This window comes from Sphaeramia orbicularis, chromosome 14 (assembly GCF_902148855.1).
Source record: "Sphaeramia orbicularis chromosome 14, fSphaOr1.1, whole genome shotgun sequence".
Taxonomy (NCBI): Eukaryota; Metazoa; Chordata; class Actinopteri; order Kurtiformes; family Apogonidae; genus Sphaeramia; species Sphaeramia orbicularis.
The window spans coordinates 25,683,434-25,704,256 of record NC_043970.1 but is presented as its reverse complement, the minus strand read 5'-3'; the positions used below and the strand labels follow the sequence as shown (position 1 = coordinate 25,704,256).

Below are 20,823 nucleotides of genomic sequence, written 5' to 3'. Positions count from 1 at the left end.
CTGATCAGATCTTTTACATTAGACATTTGCACAATACTGTTATTGAAATATAACCTGTTCACAGATTTTACAGGTGATATCTAAAGAGCAGATACCTGGTTTTGCTGTCTGTTGCCGGTTTGCTTTGTCCGTCACATGGATCGGCTGAACAATGACCAGCTACAGGAGGCGTCTGGAGTATTTTTTGTGCTGTAGAGACGGTCTGATGTTTGATCTATTACACACTGACATCACTGTCGCCTGCCCACCCCCTCCCCATACGAGCCCACCCTGATTGGTGCAGTCACCTCTTGATTTTAGAAGCACCATCCTTCTTTTCAAGCCTCAATTACCACAGATCATTCTGACTTCTGCTCAAAGCCACACGTGACAAACATTTCCTTTTAATATCTGGTCACATCAGGTGTTCTGGGACACAGATGGAAATAAAATATAGGACTAGCTACTCACTTGCTTATAAAACATATCAAAATAAAACACAAAAGGCTGGCATTACAGTAAAAAAGTACTTTTGTATTCTAAAATGAGAAAAATATATTCTAAACAAACTGTATGTGAGAATTTCACTTTCCGTTTAGCTATAAAATGCTGTAGATGGAATTACTTGAATTGTAATGTCTAATATGCATAATTCACTATAATCAAAGTGTCCACTATAATTAAAGTGCTGCACACTTATTTAAAAAAAATCCCCTACTGCACACTTGCTACTTTATCATTATTATTGCTTGTTTTTGTCACTCTTAGTCACTTTAACAAATTTGTATATATTTTTTATCTTTTATTTTTTTCAGCTGTATTTGGTGCATATTGCCTTGTGCTGCTGTACACTTGAATGTCTTAGTTAAAGAGTTTTTTCCTTTAGTACACTGCAGTTGTGTCGTACTTATCACAGCTTTTAACAAAATAACTCAGGAGCAGCAAAGCAACATGTGCTTACCTACACAACCACAACTTCAATTTTTCATACAAATTGACATATTTTGCAACTTTACAAAGGTTCATTTTCAAGTACAAATCTCTTAAAGTGAGCTCATATAATCTAAGACACCAGTTTCAGATGGAGGATGGAGTTCACTCTGCAACAAATGAACATTAATTACAACAAATTAGAGCAGTTTTAAAAACAGAGACACAACTGCTACACTGTAAGATATTCTATTAAAAATCATAAAGTCAGTGTATTGTTGCCTTTGCTTTTTTATCTGTAAAGACAACAAAGAGGAAACTGCACTGCTTTAGTTCGCACAACTGACTGATGACATGCAACATACCAATTAAAACTGACCCTCAGCTCTGAACCCATCATTAGCTGAAGTTGCAGGAACACACCACATACCGTGGACTAGGAGAAGTGGGCCAAATGGAAGGGGGGGGGGGGCACAACCCCTGTAGTGTCTGTTGTCCCCTATCGAGAAAAGGCCTAATTATCACCGTCTGCATTGTCACTGCATGTGTTGATTGTTGTTGGTTTTTGTCCCCTTATTTGCTCCCACTACATTTTTTAAATTAACAATTATAAGTGTAAAAAAATTACAAATAAAGGCATGTCTCACTTTGCTAACGTAAGGCTCAGTGTTTGAGAACTCATTTGTGTTTACCCAAAGACTGCCTGAGGCACATTTTTATTTATTCATTATTTTGTTTTTACAGTTTAACCTTGGGATACTAAGAAAAATACACAGATGACTGATCTGAAATATGTCTGTTTTTTCAACTAAAACACACAAACCATAAAAAATACAAAAACTTATTTAATCAAAAAAAAAAAAAAAATGCATGAACTCCCATTTTGCATTTGCAGACTTGCTTTGCACATTTACAGTGCATATTTACATCACGCACTTTTCTTCTCAGTGTCACAGAATCCAAAATGTCACCATACACACATGCTGGATCTTTAAATGATAAGTTTTTGCAATTACAGAACTGTACATAACTACCCACATGATATTGTGATTATGAATGTGATTGCAATTTGATTAAGTGTGAGGCTATTATGACTTGTTAAATAATCTAGGCTATTTCAAGTTCTTCAGAAATACAAATACAAATGAAGTGTTAAATTACAAATTATATTTTATTTTACATTTCCAGCAAAATACAAATGACAAAATACCCAAAATGAACACATATTATGAATAGATTTTTATTTGAAACACTGTCTAAATCTGCATGCGATGGTAAAACAGGATAAACTGAGTAGGACAAAAAAGCTTCCCTTCTTTTATTATTATTACGGAAATTCCCTTGAGCAAAGCAGCCCAAAGCAGCTCCAGAGTGGCATCTTCTCAATGACCATCAGATCAAACCACGGCTGCAGCTTCCAGTTTCTCTGAGAAGAGGCTTTTTGTTGTTGCTGCAGACTGAGTGGGAGGATTTGTAGAGCATAACATCAGTTTTTCTGTCTGCCCATCGCTTTAATCTTGGCTGGTGCTGCAGGTAAGGGCAGGGGTTCCCTCTGCTCGCTGTCTGATGGCTGAACGGGACAGGTGTACCAGACAGACAGCACATCTGTCCTGTTTTAGGTGTTTGATTGCTACTCTGATCTGTGCTGTTCTGATCTATTTTAGCTTCACAGTCCTACACATTAGTTACAAATTTATTCAACTGAATATCATTTAAACATACAGTATATATAGATAACGAATGCAAACGTTTTTCCCTTAAAGGAAATTCAGATGATGCTTTCTGGGAAAATATGACTTTTTCAGCTGTATTTAAGAAGTTCTGTGGCAGCAGATCTTTAACACAGCTGACTTTTTGGCTTGTAAAGCAGGAAAAGTGTAATGTGATAACATTACCAATGTTGATAACAATTAACCCATGAAGACCCAAACAGCCACTGGCAACCTAAACTGTCTACTGATCTAAACTGTTTAATACCTGTGGATCCACTAATCCTGTCAGTCCATAGGAATAATTGGTGTAAAATGCAGTTTGTCATTTTTTCATGGTCATCAGATATGACCCATTTGGACGTTCAGAGGCTCTGTGGTGAACGTGGAAACACCGTCATCTTCTACAACATTGATTCACCAGTAAAACCAACAGAGTTGGATCAGTGACAGTGGATGGACACACTTGGTTTATGTTTAGTTAATGGTAAATTTTGCTGAAAAAGTAACATTTTCTTCACTTTTCTCTGTTTCTGATATAACAACCCTCAACTTTAATCACAGCTTTCATGAACATCTATAGGATTACAGAATTAGATATAGAAAAATGTAATTTTACTGAAAAAAAATGCAAAAAAACAGAGGATAATGTAATAAATGATGATAAATCACTTAAAGGTTAAATATAAAGAAAAAAATCATTTGAGAACTGACACAAAAGTAGGACTGGGTCTTTATGGGTTAACTTTGATGTGAGGATGAAATATAATAATACAATGTGGAATCAAAATGCAAGACAGTCATTAATGAAAATGAAAGATTCCTCATTCAGGTAGAAAATTACTTATATTTATTCATTTGATTTCAATAGCAACTATTTACATGAACACATGTGTCATATCCTTGAGATTTTCATATGTTCAGTACTAATTTTAACTCAATTTAGTGGAAGATATTCAAATTTTTGAGTATGGTATTTTTTTTGTAGCTTAAAGATTTTACAAGTTCTTTTTTCGAGAAAAACCATACATACCTATTACCTATTGGTTTGTCTGTATATGACCCTCAACCCGTTAATGGAAAAAAGCTTATGAGACTCACTTTGTGCTGGATCTAAGACATCAAAATCGGTTTTGAAACGTTTAATGCTCATGTTTTCTGCCACAAAAGATTAACAAATGCTTAAAAAAAATAAGACAACACATTTCCAACTGAGCCAAAATCTAACAACATCTAAGTTACAGTTTTATGCACCAAAAGCCACTGGAATGTGATTTCACCACCAGCTCATAAAAGATTACATTCATAATAAAATTAACAGTGATGATCATGGTAGAGGTTGCTCTCATAAAGAATCATTTAAACATCATACTGTATTAATGCAACAACAATAAAAAAAAAAGATCAAATAATGAGGCAATATGGAAATTTAATTCAAGAAATACAGAAAATAACAGGCTATGCTGCATTGTTGTTTTAGCACCATTTAATGACAGAGTCTCATTTTAATGACTCATGAGGTCATCTTTAGTATGTGCTTAAAATGAGTTGTGCCACTAGTGTTTTCTCATATAAAAAGTTTGTTTTAAGCCAGAGGGGTCAGTGTAGAGGAGGACTATATTTGGTTTTTATAGTGTCATCATAAGTAACTTGTACTGGTTATTAAACATCTAATCATTGGATGCAAAGGATTCTCAGTGATCCCATAAATCATTATAGATCTTTAAAAAAAGACTTGAGGCTGGTTCTAGTGGCTATGTTTTGTTTGTTTTTGAAATCAACCACTTTTGTGCTTTCATACTTCTATACTGTATTTTCCCACTTCCACATACGTGACCCAGTCATTCACATATTTGTGCTGGGATTGGAGGACCTTCCCCATGTTTTAAGAGAGGCAGCATGTCAGTCAGTATGTCGATCAGGTTGTCCAGACCCCACAGGTATCCATCTTCTCGATTGCCCTCCACCCATGAAGTGCGGTGGTCCACAGTGAGGTTCGGCGGTAAGGCCACTGTCTTCCCAAAGTCAATCATCCACACGCCTGTTCTGCCTGAATGATCGTGCACGAACAATAAAGAGCTGCCCACAACCTGTAGGGACACAAGGGTTAGAAAAAAATCCCACCACTGGACACTTAATGGCACCAGTCTGTTTCTTTCTGAGGCAACCACTGATATACTGTATTTTTAATCCCTGTTAGATCAATTAGGCTTTAATTTGATGTTGTAACATTTAACCCATAAAGACCCAGTGCTACTTTTGGGGCAGTTCCCAAATGAATTTTTCTCTCTTTTTAACTTTTCTTGAGTGATTTATCACCATTAATTATAATATTATCCTCTGTATTTTGCATTTTTCAGTGTAAATCAGCTATTTTTCCCTATACTTAATTTACTGATAATGTAGATGTTCTTTAAATCTGAGATTAAAGTTAAGGGTTATTATATCAAAAACAGAAAATTGAAGAAAAAGTGACTTTTTTTTTAGAAAAATATATCAGTAACTGAACATAAACCAAGTGTCTCCATCCACTGTCATTGATCCTACTCCATGGATTTTACTGGTGAATCAATGTTGTAGAAGATGACGGTGTTTCCACATTCACTACGGAGCCTCTGAACGTCCAAATGGGTCATATCTGATGACCATGAAAAGATGACAATCTGTATTTTAGACCAATTATTTACATGTATTGATAGGATTAGTTGATTAACAGGTATTAAATATTATAGATGAGTAAATACTTTTGGTTGCAGGCGGGTCTTTGGGTCCTTATGGGTTAAGAAAAATAGCAGAAAGACTTAAATTTCACTTGTGGTTTTTCTGATCATATTTTCAGGAGACCAAATCTTTACTTTGGTGATGTGTCCTTAAAACTGTGAAGCTTGAATCAAATGCAAGAGGCCTTTCATAAACTATACTCTGCAGGGAAAAAAAGACATTAAGTAGTGTCACTGAGTTATTGATAAAATAAAATACATTTTTAAAAAAAATAACAAAGGTGTATGTAACCTTCCAAATTTAAATGTATGTGCATCTGCTGTCAAGGGTTTCTCCACACATGATTTTGTCCAACAGGGCAAAAGGCATCTCTAGATAAGTGTTGACTGAATGTATAACTCATTTAAATGGTTTCAAACTTAGTATTTGAACTTCATGTTTTCTGTTTATTCTGCTTCTATTCTAAACAGTTATTCAATGATTCAAACTTTACCGGCAAACAAAAATAGGCTCAGAATCACAACAGTATCAGTCACACCTTTCCAAACTGACTAAAACCAAGCCAGAGGTCTCTTATTTTCAGTTATAATATTCTAACCCATAAAGACCCAGTGCTACTTTTGTGGCAGTCCCCAAATTATTCTTTCTCTATGTTTAACATTTCTTAACTGATTTATCACCATTTATTCAATATTATTTTCTGTATTTTGCATTTTTAAGTATAAATCATTTTCTTATATTTAATTCACTGATCATGTAGATGTTCATAAAAGCTCAGATTAAAGTTGAGGGTTATTACATCAAAAACAGAGAAAACTGGAAAAAAAAGGGACTTTTTGAGTAAAATATATCATTAACTGAAGTGTGTCCATCCACTGTCATTGATCTAACTCCGTGGGTTTTACTGGTGAATCAATGTTGTAGAAGATGTCAGTGTTTCCACATTCACTACGGAGCCTCTGAACATCCAAATGGGTCATATCTGATGACCACGAAAAGACGACAAAGTGCATTTTACAACAATTATTTACATGTATTGATAGGATTAGTGGATCAACAGATATTAAACATTTTAGATCAGTAGATGGTTTTGGTCACTGGTGGATGTGTGGGTCTTTATGGGTTAAGGTCACAGCATAGTAACCTGTGACTGAAAAGAACTGACCTCATGTGTTCTGAAGAATTCTGACGACTCCAGGACCTGACGTAGCTGTTTCAGTCGTCTCAGGTAACCCCACTGCAGAAAGACGTGAAACACTTACAAGAGGATAAATCTAACTCATGTGGAAATAAACTCAGGCATTTACTAGTCACACTCACAACAGTTTGTGTGTTGGATTCAACAAAGTCGCTCAGTGCCTCCATCACTTGCTGTCTGCTCTTGGTCCTTTTAAAGTTAGTGTGACATTCTTCATTTGGCTTCTGCACACAAAATGAAAAGATCTCAAAATACAATGAAACACTTTTTCTAAACAAATAGTAAATGAATAAGAATATATAAAAGAATATACAGCGGTAAGCTAAAAAGTATTTTATGTGCAAAAACTAAGATAAGATAAGATAAGATAAGATAAGATAAGATAAGACTTTAAGTGCAGAAGACAGGCAGAACATTCAGAGTAAAGATAGGAAATATAGAATATAGAGTATCTACAGTTTACACACACACACTATAGAGATGTATTAAACCATAGAACCATGTATTAGACACTCAGACTTTGTTTACCAGTATTTGCACTCACCTTAAATCCTTCGATGCGGAAACCAAGTGTTGTTGTGGAGCTCAGGGTCTCCCTCCACTGCATATACCTGGTTTTTAGCACTGCTTGCTGGGTGTGTTCCTGAACTGTAGGGGCCTCCGGATCCACAGCCACCATCTTCTCATACATGTCCTTACGAGGCTGGGGACGCTCCCGGGCCAACTGCAACTCCTCCTCAAGGTATGTTCTGAGAGAGACAATCCCTGAGGTCAATGCTTTGTTCACAAAAGTGTTTGTGTGATTGACAAACAGCATAAGAAACCGTGGTTACAGCCTTCTCCAAGTCAAGATAGAGAGCAAAACCACATCTTCTAATACACACAGATGTATCAAAGGCTACAGGAAACCTTAAGAAGTTGCTATATTAATTCTTTGTGTACACATTTTTATTTTCAACACTATTGTGCACAACAGTATGGGAATGGGAATAAGCTCAGGTGAGGAGGGAGAAAACTAAAAACAGATCAGATGTAGACATTTTCTATTCAGGTAATACATTCTGTCGACACAAAATAGTCAAGTACAGCACATTAGCATTTATTATCACTCAACAGCTTTATGTTTGTGGTCATATTGTACAGTTATGAACTATCTCTCAAAGGCTGCCTTATATCCATAAACCTTATTTTGCTTTAACCAGGCACTGGCATTGGTAAAACCCCAAAAAAGTTCCTGAGCCACCTAATTATGGTGGAAGTCCACTTAAATAATATACATTTTCTACACAAGAAGAGAATATTGTTTAACAGACTGATCTTCATATGTCCATGATTCAGTTTTTATGTGCTTGTCCTTAAATAAATCTGCCTAAAATTGTTCCAGTGAAACTCACCGGCTGCCAATCTTGCAGTCCATAATGGCAGGTGTATTAAAACTGGTCAGCAAGTTATCCATCATGTTGTAATCCTGCTCATCCCTCTGCACCACACCGTAGTATACGGGAACGAAGGGCCTCATAGGGTCCTCCATCAGCTTTAGGTAACATTCCTGCTCCCCTTTACAGAACTTCTTCAGCAGTGTGCCATATTCCCCTACATGGAAACTTCCTGTGAAGAGGATCCACAAGTCAGAGAAAAGAAATAAACCAGATACAAAAGTCAAACCAGATGAACAAACCTGCATGCCCGACCACTTGCAGCCACTGCTGAGGTTTCTTGGGGGTCATGGAAAGGATGGGTGATGTCCCGTGACTTTTCTTCCATGCGGAGTTCTGCATGGGAAGAACAAAAAGAGCTCAGCCAGACATTCTCCAAACACACGTACTCCAGCCACGACCTCAGACTTCAGACTCAGTCATTCGCCTCTTTGACTCATGGGTGACTGTCTCTATGGAAACAGCCATTCAAAACAACAAAAGTGAAGGTGTGCAGTGGACGAGGTGCAGAAATTTATAAAACATTGACAGGGAGCACTTGTTTTCTACTGAAACTGCATTAACTATGGACAGTTACTGTGTGATGGTGGGCTAACAATGTTAAAAATGTCAGCATATAAGACTGAAACAGTTAATAATTTGTCAAATTTATTGATTGATTGATTCTGTCTTATGATCAGATCATAATAAATTAAATACTTTGTAGGATTTCCACTAAATTAGAAAGTGTGGCTTCTCCTTATTGTGTGGAAATGTGACATTTAACTGCCTTAAAATGAACAGATATTAAACTTAAAGGCATATAAAATGATACGGTCCATTTATAAAACGTGTGCATTGATTTTAAATATCCATCAGTGTATGAAGGAGCTAGAATTACCCTCTCCTCTAGGATTTGCAATAGTAAAATCCTGCTGTCATTTTAATCCATCAGTAAAAATGGCTGGATAGTATATGTTAATTTAGGCTATTTTAACATGAATTTAACTTAACTTTGGTATTTAAAGTGAATTTTCTATTATTGCATGGTTTTAAGCTCTTTCAGATAACGCTTTTCAGTAAGCATGACCCTACAATGATTGTAAACACTGATTGTACTTTTTTTTCTCCACTGGCTTTGTCTGACAGCGTTATTTTGAGCCCCTTCATGTCTAGCATATATCTCCAACTGTGTGAATACTGAATGAAGGGTGAAGTTTCCTTTAGATAAGATAAGATAAGATAAGATAAGATAAGATAAGATAAGATAAGATAAGATAAGATAAGATAAGACTTTATTCCACCATGGGGGAATTTTGGTTAACAGCAGCAACATACAACAAGCAAGTGCAGGAGAAAAGACAGGTAGAAAAACCACAGGAGTGAAAATGAAAAAGAGAAAATTTTTAAAATGTGGTATTTATATAAATATTCATATAAATAAAGAATGAGCAGAAAAATCCTACTCCTACTATTGTATTTTAGTATAGTATTGTCAGAGTGTGGTCTTCATAGGTAGTACTGCACCTTTCATAAATGCTCTGTTCTTGTATTTGCTCACTGTCTGGCTGATGTGCTGTTCTGTGGCTGTAGTACCTATAAGTTACCTATGGGGGCAGCAAAACACCTGAGAGGCACCGAGCCTCCGCCAAATTTCGACAGAGGAAGAGGCAGTAGAGACGGAGGGAAGAGAAGAAGAATTTAACGGTTCCCGGTTGTTGAACCGCTCCAGTTTCCACGGTGTGTGTGACTCCACTACAAACTGTTTAGTCTTGGATGCATCACCGATATAAGAGGCTGTTAGCGGCTTCGTTCACCTAGCTAACATACTGCGATGTTTTTACAACGAGCAGCAATGCGTTGACAACTTACACCTTAAAGGATCATCTCTACAACCAAAGGTAACCTACTTATGTCAAGCGTTTATTCGCTTACAAAATAACGTTATACGACACACAAGCAGCTACTTATTTAGCTTTTATCCGAGTTAACTAACTAGTTAACTAGCTGAACGCCAACGAGAAAACTGGAGCTAGCTAACCGGAGCTAACGTTGGTCAGTTACCAGAGCGCAGATGTTGACTCTTGCTAGCTGACCTATGAATAGAAAAGCTGATGATACTCTAACCTATATTTTAGCGGTTTACAAAGCTCCATTTCAGAGCCAAATCCTCCACTTTACGTTACTCGGTGTTGCTGAACAACTGGCTGATAGTCCCTCCGACAGTAATGTTTTCTACACAGTGAAAGCTCAGCTCAGATTCCCTCTGCACGGGAGAAAGTGAAGTCAAGTGTTAAATCTGTCTGCACACCGACGTAAAAGAAGCACAGATCTTAACTTACTTCGTAAAACATGGCTTTGGAGACCTGTGCTGAGTCCTCGACATATGATATGACCCATCAAGCAGAACTTTTTCAGTAAAATGATGATGACACCTTTTGAGAAGCACTCCAACGGCTCACTTCCGCCCCCGTCGGTGTGTTTTGGTTAAGACAGACTAAAGTACAGGTCCGCAAGGTAAAACAAGGATGAAAACCCAGTGGAATTACATGAATATATTTAAGACAGTTAATGTAAATGGAAGTTTGCAGCCACCTTTTTCTGATACTTGATTCAGCAGATCCTTGAAGATATTATTGCAGCTGAATTTAATACATGCTTTTCTCTAGTGGCTGTGCTTTGCTATTTGACAACAAAATACTATGATGAAGCCATAAACTCTGATGTCAAAATCAAGGTAAATTTTTGCAAATTGCTGTTAAGTCAAATCATGCTGTAGCCTTGAACAATATGCAAAAAAGTCTTTACTATCTCTGACTTAATTATAAACTATAAATGATGAACTCAGCATGCAACCCAAAATACCATATACCCAAATCAAATTGTATGCTGTTTGATAAATCTGGAACTGAACATTTAACATATGATTTTCTTTCTTTTTTTTTATTAAAGTAGTCGATTTGATGTGACTTTTTTTTTTCCATCAAAGTCAACAATTCCAGTTAAAAATCCTGATATTAGTCATCACCCACTATCAGAGCCATGTTCAGCCCATACCAATCAGCAGCTAACAGATTAATCAGTTTATCACTGATTTCAACATGAACCACAGTTTTATCGAGAATTGTTGGATTTCATTGTCAGTGAAGAACTCTTTTTTTTTTATGTGGTTTATAGACTGTGTAATGGCACATATATTCCTTCATTTATAATGGCGTATTGTGGCACATTTACCAAGAAACTGTCCATCCTGCAGTCAGAATATTGCACTTGATCGGGTCAGGCTTGCCCATATATAGATTAATTGTTCAGCCCTACTTTGTACTACTGGCTGTGTCTTCTTATTTGACATGAGATTTGTGATTGTCAGTAGCTTTTATGATGGAGGAATTTGTTGGTTTGATTAGATTCTACTCTAATGTGTTTCTCTTGCACAGATCCAAAGTGATGGAGGAGGGCTCTGAGGTGATGGAGGATATTGTTTTTCGAGGAGTGGAGTTTGCAGTGAAGATAGAACTGGACAAGGGTTTGTTGATAGTTGAAATCTCAGACTCGATGACAGCAGATCAGTGGAGGGGGGAATTTGACCCACCATGTAAGTAGCATTAAACCAGAGATGAAATCTTACTACAGGAGCAAATATTGTCACTCATGCTGTTTTGTATTCTTTATTTAGATATTGAAGACCTCACACGCAAAACTGGCAACTTTAAGCAGTTTCCTATTTTTTGTAGCATGTTGGAATCAGCCGTTAAAAAGGTACGTCTGGGTGTGCATTCATAAAAGGTGCAAAGAAAACCAATAATATTGCATTGAAAGTCAAAGGAAAGATGTGAAGTGACAGTGATTCTTTCTGGGCTGTGTGAACTGAGGCGGAGGAAGATCAGTGTTTCCACTGGAGCGAAAAATGTCCAGTTATGTCGAGCAGTCTCAGACCCTTTCATTCTCTGTCATTGTTGAGCAGGAAGAGAAGCAAAAACAAAGAGCGCCTCGAGCAGGGTTTCTGCAGGTTCTTGAAGAGTCTAAAGGCCAATGATCAGAATTCAAGGCCTTAAATTCTCTTAAATAGAATCTTGACAGTTCTAGAAATGCATTGGATTATGAAGCTCAAAGGAGTGATATTTTGCTTTTTCAAATAGAATTATACATATAATATTCATATTAAAATATTATGCATATTAAAACAATTTCCTGCAGAGGATCAATAAAGTATCTATCTATCATATTAAAACATTTCCCTGTGGTCTACATGAACTGTAAATGCTATGCTTGGGTCTAAATTCTTCATTAATTCAACTCCACAGGTCCATCTTCGACCCTATTTCTGAGTAATGACACCAGAAAGGTTGTTTTGAGCACTAGCCCATTAAAGGCAAATGAGCCACTTCATACCCTACTCCCTCCAGGTTGTTGGCTGTGCTGCTCTGTCCCGTTCAGTCACTTGTGTTCGTTACAACCAACAACTGAACATTTTAGGTAATCAGCTTAAAGTTTGGACATATTTTCAGTTTTTACTACAACCGCTGCTGCTGACAAAAAATTATGGCGTACTCGGAGAAATGTTCATCAGAAGTCTTAATCTTATATGTGCAAATGTTGTGATGTAACTAGTTATAAAATGTAACAAATTAAGAAGGAATTAAAACAGGTTGTAGAAATCCACTCGATTTTTGCCGGAATGAATATAAAGATAGCTTTGCAGCACCTGGAGGGTTCAAATTCAAAGTTTTTGAACTGTTAGGATCCAAAAACACAAATAAATGTCCCAAAGACTAATAAAAGTGGGTGTAGCAAAATATGACCCCTTTAAGCTTTGATAAAACTTAATTAACCTCAGTGTTGACTTGTGACTTATAAAGTTATTTTGGAAAGAAAACTGTTGATCACCACCATGGAACGAATAACTAGTAATTTAAATGTTCAGCCCAGTCACTAGTGTGTGATGTATGTGTTTGTATTATCATTAGGGCTGCACGATTCTGGCAAAAATGTGAATCACAATTCTTTTGCTTAGAATTGAGATCACGATTCTCTGGCACGATTTTTTTCACAAAAATGTCCATTGGACATACAGTACACACATAACTTGAATTCAAAGTTCTGTATAAGCATGTAGCCCTGAATGTTCATGCTGAATGGAAATAAATTCATTTTTTCCAAGGAATTGTATAATCAAATTCACAAGAAGTCTCATACTAAGTCAATAAGAGATCGAAAGAAACCATATTAGGTGAAAAAGAAACTATTGGGATTTTGAAATCATTTAGAAATAAATCTGAGACACAAGACACAAAACACACAGCTTATTGTATCTTTGCCTCTCACAGTTTAACAGTTATATAACTGGCTTGTTCTAAGTACTTGAGCCTCATCATTATTATTTTTGCGTAATTGTGGTAATTATAGTCATTCACCTGTATACAAACAGTTTAATGACATTAACAGAAATGTCGTATTTCGTCACTATTTCCACATCATTTTCCATCACTTGAAATTGGACTGGATCTGCATCTCCTGTAAGGTTGACTTCTAATATTTGTTTTGTCCCTAGAACATAGTTTATTTTAATTATTGGCTCTTGTCCTTTGCGTTCATTATTTTCTATATTTCAGTTACATTTGTATATTTAAGCAATTTTTGTCAAATATGCCTTGTGCATATTGTTCATAAAATCTAAAAGGCAAACAGAAATGTAATTTTATCTGTGCTATATGCTAATAAACTGTGCTTTCTTATTAGTTGAACACAAATACTAAAAATGAAAATTGAATAAAACATTACATGGTCTGTTGATAAGATTCTTGGGAGATTTTTTAAAATGTATTTAAACCATCAATACAAACAGAAACACACAACAGTTTTTCTGAAAGCTGTGCAAGTATCAGTCACACTTTGAATTTCTACTTTTCTGCAGACGAGTGATTCTGTCACACTCGACCTCCTAACTTATGCTGACCTGGAGCTGCTGCGTAACAGAAAAGCAGGAGTAGTCAGCCGTCCTCGAAGCCTCCAGCAGTCGTCAGCTCTCACAGCCAAACGATACCTGATCCTCATTTACACTGTGGAGTTTGACAGGTTCATCTTATGCTCACATTTCAGACAGAAGGGATTTAGTTTTTTATTGCTTATCTTTGCATGAGTAGTAACTTGACTATTATGTGTCTGAAGGATCCATTACCCATTGCCCCTACCTTACGTGGGGAAGCCTGACCCTGCTGCTCTGCAAAAGGAGATCAGAGTTCTTAGGGCTGAGCTCAGCGCTCTCTCTTCTCATGGAGTCAACAAACCTGCAGAACTGGAAATACAGCGGCTGCGAGAAGAGTGGGTTGCATTTATCTTCATCTTTCAGACCAGCTGGTGTGTATGAGGAGGCCTTTGGTTTTTTTTAACATGCTTTGGTATTTTAAGGCTGCTTCTCGTGAAGGAGGAGAAGGAGGCCATGGCTAAGCTTCTAGAGCGGCTGCAGATCGGAGGAAGTGGTTCAACACCCAGAGGTGAGGAGTGGAGGATCAGAGATGTGGTGAGGACGCTGGAGGAGCAGCTTGTGAAGGAGCGGACCAAAAACCAGCGTTCTGCAAGCAAAAGAAGCCATGAGCAGCGACTCCTGGTGGAGCAGGTGGAGCTCTGAAGTACTTGGGTTTAGATGAGTTTAGGTGTGGTCTAGTGCTGGTTTTAACATTTTCTGTTCTGATTAGTTGGAGGAGCTGAGAGCTTCAGAGTGTGCACTCCGTGTTCGTGTCAAGAGTCTCACCAGTGAACTGGGCCTGCTACGGAGAGGGTTAGACAATCTAAGCGTGTACTATATCCTCGCTTTCTATCTCTTTTGTTCATTCATCATCAATGGAGCAGATAATTTACATGTGTGTATGTTTTATTTACTGACTTAGACCTGGCCCTCTTTATGTCTCTGCAGCAGAGTGACCCCTGTCTCCAGTCACATGAGTTCTCGCCTCGATGGGGAAGTCTATCGCTCCCTGTCCCGTGACAGGAGGTCAGGATACGGAATGGTCAGAGCGCGCTCAGGGTCACGAGAGCGAATAGAGGACAGAGTTCAAAGGTCAGAGGAGAGAGGCCGAAGAGCAGACTCAACAGGACCACGAGCTCGCATACCGAGACCATCACCCTCTCCCACTGGTACTGGCTGGATGCAAAAACTAATGCATATATTATATATTAGGGCTGACATTCAATGAAAATTACTAAGTAGCTGCACAATTTACTGTGATTAATAACATATACAGTGGTGGAAAAAGGATTTTGGGCACCAAATGCATTTGTCATATATTCCATTAAGAATCAGCCTTAAGTCATTGACCTCTGACACATATTGTTCCATTGTCCAGACCCACATGTTCCCTTCTGCACATGCTCCGTTCCATCGAGATCAAAACTGGATGTTTCAGCAAGATAGTGAAATACATCCAGGGCATGACATGTTGAAACTGTCAAGAATTTAGTTTAGGTTTTATTCTTGTTAACATTTGTTTGTCTGTCTAATGCAGCCACATATTTGGAAAAACAGAAAAGATTTTTCCACAAATTATTCATGACAATATTTGAGATTGTGTAAAATTTTAAGGATGTCTGAAAACTTTTTTCCACTGCTGTAATTGCTTTTCTTGTAAGGATATTGAAGCTCAAACAAAATACTCAAGTTTAGGTATTATAGTATAAATTCTTAATATAACTGCTAAATGCTGCTGCTCTAATATTTTTTAATGCCTTAAATATGTTGAATTATTTGCTAAATCTGAAAATATTATTGATTATCACAAGGATTGATTTGCATGTTTGAGTCTTTTTAAAGTAAAATGTGAAATCAACCACACTGATTAAATCCAGACTTCATCATTTCCACCTCTAACATCACAGGGTCACGGGGTCCACGTTTTGACCCGACTGCTTACATCCAAGACAGACAGCGGCGACAGAAAGAAGCAGAACTCAAAAAGTAGGATTTTTAGGTTTTTCTTTGCGGCCTCTGTGTTACTTTGAGTATCCAGTGTTTGCAGCTCTAACACCATCTCCTGCGACAGACAGAGGAAGGTGCGGAGGGACATGCTGACGTCTCCCGTTGTCCCTGAAAGGGGGCGTTCACGCTCCCGAGAGGCCCACCCCCAGATGACCCGTCCTGGCAGCAGAGGCAGGAGTTTATCTGTGGAGCGGAGGAGCAGGAACTCCTCCGAGAGCTCATTAGTCGATACAGATGAAATGACCAAAACCCTTTTTAGGTAAAATGAACATATTATTATATATGAAATTACCACAGAGAGGTTTTTTTTATCCTTTTCTTTAGCTGTATTTGAACATGTTTTTGTGTTTACAGAGGAAGGAAACCAATGTACAATGGACCCAGTGTGGTGAGTGGCTCAGTATTCTCAATGTTTTTCTCTTAGGTAAATTATTCTTGATAAATCATGTAAAAACTGCAACCAATATTATCTTTCCTCCATTTTGACTCTGTACTTTCTGTTGGGTTGCAACTTTCAAAACACAATATGTATTTTTCAGTTCAATAAAGTGTTCTTAAGTAGGTTTTTGTAATATTTTATGTACCTCTGGCTTTATCCATGAGCTAATGAAAGACTAATGTAACATTTAAGATGTAATCTGCAAAAAATATGATAAAAATAGACTTATCAGAATAAACACACAGCATTCACAGAATTTAGTTGTGAAAACTACTGAAGATATTTGTTTGTTAATTTGATTTAACCTTTTACAGCTATTTACACAAATACATGTTGCTCAGTATCCTGAGAGCTTCTTGGATTTTCAGTGTGAATTCCAATCCAGTTATAACTAAGATATCAGATAACAGATTGTAAAAACTGCTCTGTGGTCCACATCAAACAGAAATGGGGGACAGAGTCGGTCAGTGTGGGGATATCTGAGAATGAGTGGGAGGATATTTGGGAATCCCAGATGAAAACTACAAACTCAAGATCCTGGTTTGACTTCTGCTGGAAAAGTTTAATAAGACATTTTGTGAATCCAGAACTAAAATTCAAGTAAACCAACCATTTGTATGTATTCTGGACTCCTGGTCTTTTATTTGAACCAGTTCCACTAGATCTTGATAAGGAAATTCCGAACATTTTAAGATAAATATTGATCGCTTCTTTGACATATTATTGCTCAGAATAAATATCGCTAATCTGCCAATAAATACACAAAACTAAGACTGACATTTACATTAAGACTGCAATTTGACTGCTATAAAAAATGCAGTAACAAATGGACTATTTACAATATGACCTAAGTTTAATGAGTGCTAGTCAAATGTAGTAGATTGTGTAATTGGAAAATTGGAAAAATTCAATGTAATACTGTCCAATGGCCTGTTCTAACATTTGTGTTTACTTTTTAATATAAAAAAGAAAAATTTAAAAATTAGTTTTTTTTTTAAAAAGTAGGCTATTGATGAAGTTTAAAATCATTAAATGAATTCTAGAGCTTTGGAATGTTGGTGTTGAATCCCCAAAATCAGGGGAGATAAAAATGCCAGGATTGGGAAATACACACCTTTCTTCTGCAACTGCCTCATCTCAGTCCAAATCAAAAGACTAGACATAAACGTACAGATCTGTGCAAAAGTCTTTGACCATACAGGAAATATGTGCACAGCTTAAAGGGTCGTAAAGGTTAAAGTCACTATTTAGTTTGACCTCTGACCCCATGATAAGAAACAGCACAAACAGAAACATCTGACATGTGTTGAATGAAACCTGATAAAAAAACATCAGAAAATGAATGCAATGAATCACATATTTTCAGAATGAAAGGGTTAAGACATTTTAAGTGCAAAGGGAGTTCACATTAAATATGACCACTGTGGTTTATAGAAGCTGTTTTTTAGTCCAGTGGACTATTGGTGTCAGTGTCCGTCCATCATCTGTCCTTCTGTCATACACAATTTTTCAAGAATCTTCTTCTCTGAAACCGTCAGTCAGAATGACTTAATATTTGTTGTGGAATATCTTTGGGGTAAGGTCTACCAAATTTGTTCAAAGAATTGGGAAATGCTGATTTTTGAATTTTTTATGAATTTCTGAAATTTTCATAATCCCCATTGGTTTGTAATGGGACACATTTCACAGTGCTATAACTTGAAAACAGTTGAAGATATTGATATAATTACTATTGACAATCGATAGGAAGTCACATATGGGCTTTCATTTGGTGCCATGACCTTTGACCTTGAGCAACCTTGAAAGGTCAAATGAATGCCAATTAATGTCTTAAATATGCCGTTGAACTACAGGACCCTTGGTTTTATTTTTTCATGAGACGTTAGTGTTTACTGCTGTATATAATTCACATATATACAGACTGGATCTTAAAACATAGACTGAGAAATGCATATGTGGCCAGTATAACTTAAATAAACCAACAAACCTATGCTGGCCGAGGACTTTTGCTGTAGATGAACTGAAGTTTTTTTTTTTACACTGACTTCATACATTTAATCTCCTACTATTTTGTACCCCAGCTTTAAAAGAACAACTCTTGAATTTTAGTTGAATGGAACAACATATTAAAAGGTGACTTCTCTGTGTCTAGTCTAGAGGAGGCCTTTTGTCCAGGAAGCCACTGTGTAGCACTCCAACACACAGAATGAATGACAAAGGTAAGCAATCACAAGATGACTTTATTATAATTCAGTTTTGTAATGTTACAACCTCTCAATCTGATTTTCCATCTGACAGAGAGCTCCATAGATACAGGAGCAGAGCTGTCGGAGATCGACGCCAGGCTGCAAGCGTTGCAGGAGTACATGAGGGATCTGGATACAGGACACTAACACTGACCGCACAAAGACCTCAGGCCATCGCATTATTATTTTTTGTCCATCATGCTTCATATGTGTGCAATGAAATCGACTACTATGTAAATATGGTCTAATAAGACTAACAGGACACTCAACACCTCGCTGTGAAGGACACTCCACTAGTTTTTTTTTTTTTTTGGACTGACTTTTTTTTTTATATAATATACAAATGTCTTATTAATTAACTTAAAAGATAATTGTTTAATGAGTGTTTTTTTTATCCCAGTCCAGTCAGTGTGGATGTAAAATCTGGCAGCACGAGAGTTTTACGGCACATGAAGCTCTCTCTCTCTCTCTCTCTCACTATTCTTTGCCTGTTCGCTGACATCTTCCTCTGCTTTTCTGGTGTGAATGCAGGTGTGTGATGGTTCATGTGTTACTACAGACTGTTAACCCTGCTGCTTCTAATTCCCAGTGCATGCTGGGATAGATTCCAGCTCCTTTACACAGAAAGGTGAGGCTATAACTCACTCAATAACTGTTACTCCTGTCATCTATTTTCTATTTATATGCTCTAATTTAATTTTTTCCTGCTGTGTTTGAACTACACATTCCTGCTGCTGTTTCACCTCTTACACAGCATCCACATGGTGTTCTGGATTTTAGGTTTTTTTTTTTTTTTTTTTTTTATCTTTGAGCCTTGATGGACTTCATTTCTTGGACCCTGAGAGATACAGTGTTGGAAAAAAGTTTTAGGACACCCCATGCATTTGTGCTACATACATTAAGAATCACTCTTAAATCATTGAACTCATTGTGTCATTGTCCAAACCCATGTGTTCCCTTCTGCACAAGTTCAGTTCCATCAAAGTCAAAACTGGATGTTTCAGAAAAATAATGAAACACATCCAGGGTGTGACATGTTGAACTGTCAAGAATTTTTTTTTTTCTTGCTAACAACAAAAACAGCCATTAGCATTTGTTTGTGTCTGTCTTAGGCAACCACACCTTTTAAAACACATAAAAAGATGTTTCCTCAAATATTTCAATATTGTGTAATGTTAAGGATGTCTGAGACCTTTTTTCCACTACTGTATTCTAAAACCCAAATATAAAACTTGAATCACATGAAATCAACATTCGTAAAAGGGAACAAGATTAATGTCAACAGATGAAATTATCCTGGAATGTGGACCTACTGTAGTTTCTTCCTCTGTTTAGTGTCAGACTTTTTTTTTTTTTTTTTTTTTTGCCATGATGGTAAAACTGCCAAATTTTTTATGAAACTGTTAAGTGCACAAGCAAGACTGTTACTCCAGTTTTTACCTTTTCTAATGCCTTTTCTATCCCTAAAATATAATTTATACAATGCCTCCCTCGCTTCCTTTTTTTTGTCATTATATGATTCGTGTCAGTCCAGTACAGATTTGTACACTGAGGCGAATGAAGCGACGCCAGAAGGAAACCTTGAAGGGTTACCGCGCTACAGCTGGCCCTACCGTTAATTAACAAACTGCTGAACACGAAGCCTTTCTCCCAGGGGAACTCCTCGGTGTCTGAACAGCTGCTTTGTGTTTCTACAGTGATATATGGAGGTTGGACTTGAATGCCTTATGATGTGTCATAACACACACACACACACACTGAGCCAAATCTGAAATGGCTGCAAGCAGTGCAGACCCACAACATTAAAGCGGAAAAAAATAGATCTTTACCCCGAGTCAAACCATGTTATGCAATAATTTTAGTCTATGAAATGAGATTTGATTAAATTAGTCAAAGAGTTACTATAGCAACCACTGTAGAGTTGCCTGTATTGTATGCTTAGACTACATGGATGTGGTTTTGACAGCTCTGAAGGTTTTCAGGAGTTTGCCTGGGTTGTCTCCCATCGTGACAGATTCAGGATGAAGAACAGCTGATCTGACTAGTTTAAAGGCTGCACTTTCCACAGCACAGTAGTTTTTGCTTTAGTTTTTTTTCTTCTCATTCTTCTTATGCCACTTTAAAAACTGTAAGTAACTGTACAGTGTGTAACAGTGCAGTCAGTACAGAGAAAAAAATAGGTTTTGTCTGTCCCAACTCACAATATACATCCAT

The 20,823-nt window shown here is 37.0% G+C and overlaps 2 protein-coding genes across 3 annotated transcripts; one reads left to right on the top strand and one right to left on the bottom strand.

The window, feature by feature from the left end:
• Positions 1 to 3,445: 3,445 nt before the first annotated feature.
• Positions 3,446 to 10,420, bottom strand: itpkca (inositol-trisphosphate 3-kinase Ca). Its single transcript, XM_030153740.1, has 7 exons — positions 10,295 to 10,420; positions 8,216 to 8,309; positions 7,932 to 8,145; positions 7,082 to 7,286; positions 6,660 to 6,761; positions 6,505 to 6,576; positions 3,446 to 4,708 (listed from the first exon to the last, which is right to left on the bottom strand). Exons 1-7 carry the CDS (start codon positions 10,304 to 10,306, stop codon positions 4,460 to 4,462), a joined length of 948 nt encoding a protein of 315 aa, XP_030009600.1. The 5' UTR covers positions 10,307 to 10,420; the 3' UTR covers positions 3,446 to 4,459.
• On the top strand, positions 9,611 to 20,098 carry ccdc61 (coiled-coil domain containing 61). Of its 2 annotated transcripts, none has more exons than XM_030153739.1 (13): positions 9,611 to 9,853; positions 11,390 to 11,547; positions 11,629 to 11,711; positions 13,867 to 14,027; positions 14,121 to 14,273; positions 14,361 to 14,568; positions 14,648 to 14,730; positions 14,866 to 15,086; positions 15,825 to 15,903; positions 15,989 to 16,183; positions 16,279 to 16,312; positions 18,516 to 18,582; positions 18,662 to 20,098. In XM_030153739.1, the coding sequence occupies exons 2-13, from the start codon at positions 11,400 to 11,402 to the stop codon at positions 18,754 to 18,756; spliced, it is 1,527 nt and encodes a 508-aa protein (XP_030009599.1). In that variant the 5' UTR covers positions 9,611 to 9,853; positions 11,390 to 11,399; the 3' UTR covers positions 18,757 to 20,098. The 2 variants fall into 2 exon arrangements, with proteins under 2 accessions (XP_030009599.1, XP_030009598.1); XM_030153738.1 differs by having other exon boundaries at positions 14,648 to 14,748.
• Positions 20,099 to 20,823: the final 725 nt, after the last annotated feature.

What these genes read in the sequence shown, in the direction of transcription:
- itpkca (XM_030153740.1), bottom strand. An exon ending in GACTGCAAGATTGGCAGCCG is followed by an intron (nt 7,287 to 7,931) that starts GTGAGTTTCACT and finishes TGTCTCTCTCAG; the next exon opens with AACATACCTTGAGGAGGAGT. An exon ending in AATCCAACACACAAACTGTT is followed by an intron (nt 6,577 to 6,659) that starts GTGAGTGTGACT and finishes GTCTTTCTGCAG; the next exon opens with TGGGGTTACCTGAGACGACT.
- ccdc61 (XM_030153738.1), top strand. Translation starts at nt 11,400, where the DNA reads ATGGAGGAGGGCTCTGAGGTGATGGAGGATATTGTTTTTCGAGGAGTG. An exon ending in TGGAATCAGCCGTTAAAAAG is followed by an intron (nt 11,712 to 13,866) that starts GTACGTCTGGGT and finishes ACTTTTCTGCAG; the next exon opens with ACGAGTGATTCTGTCACACT. An exon ending in AGCGACTCCTGGTGGAGCAG is followed by an intron (nt 14,569 to 14,647) that starts GTGGAGCTCTGA and finishes TGTTCTGATTAG; the next exon opens with TTGGAGGAGCTGAGAGCTTC.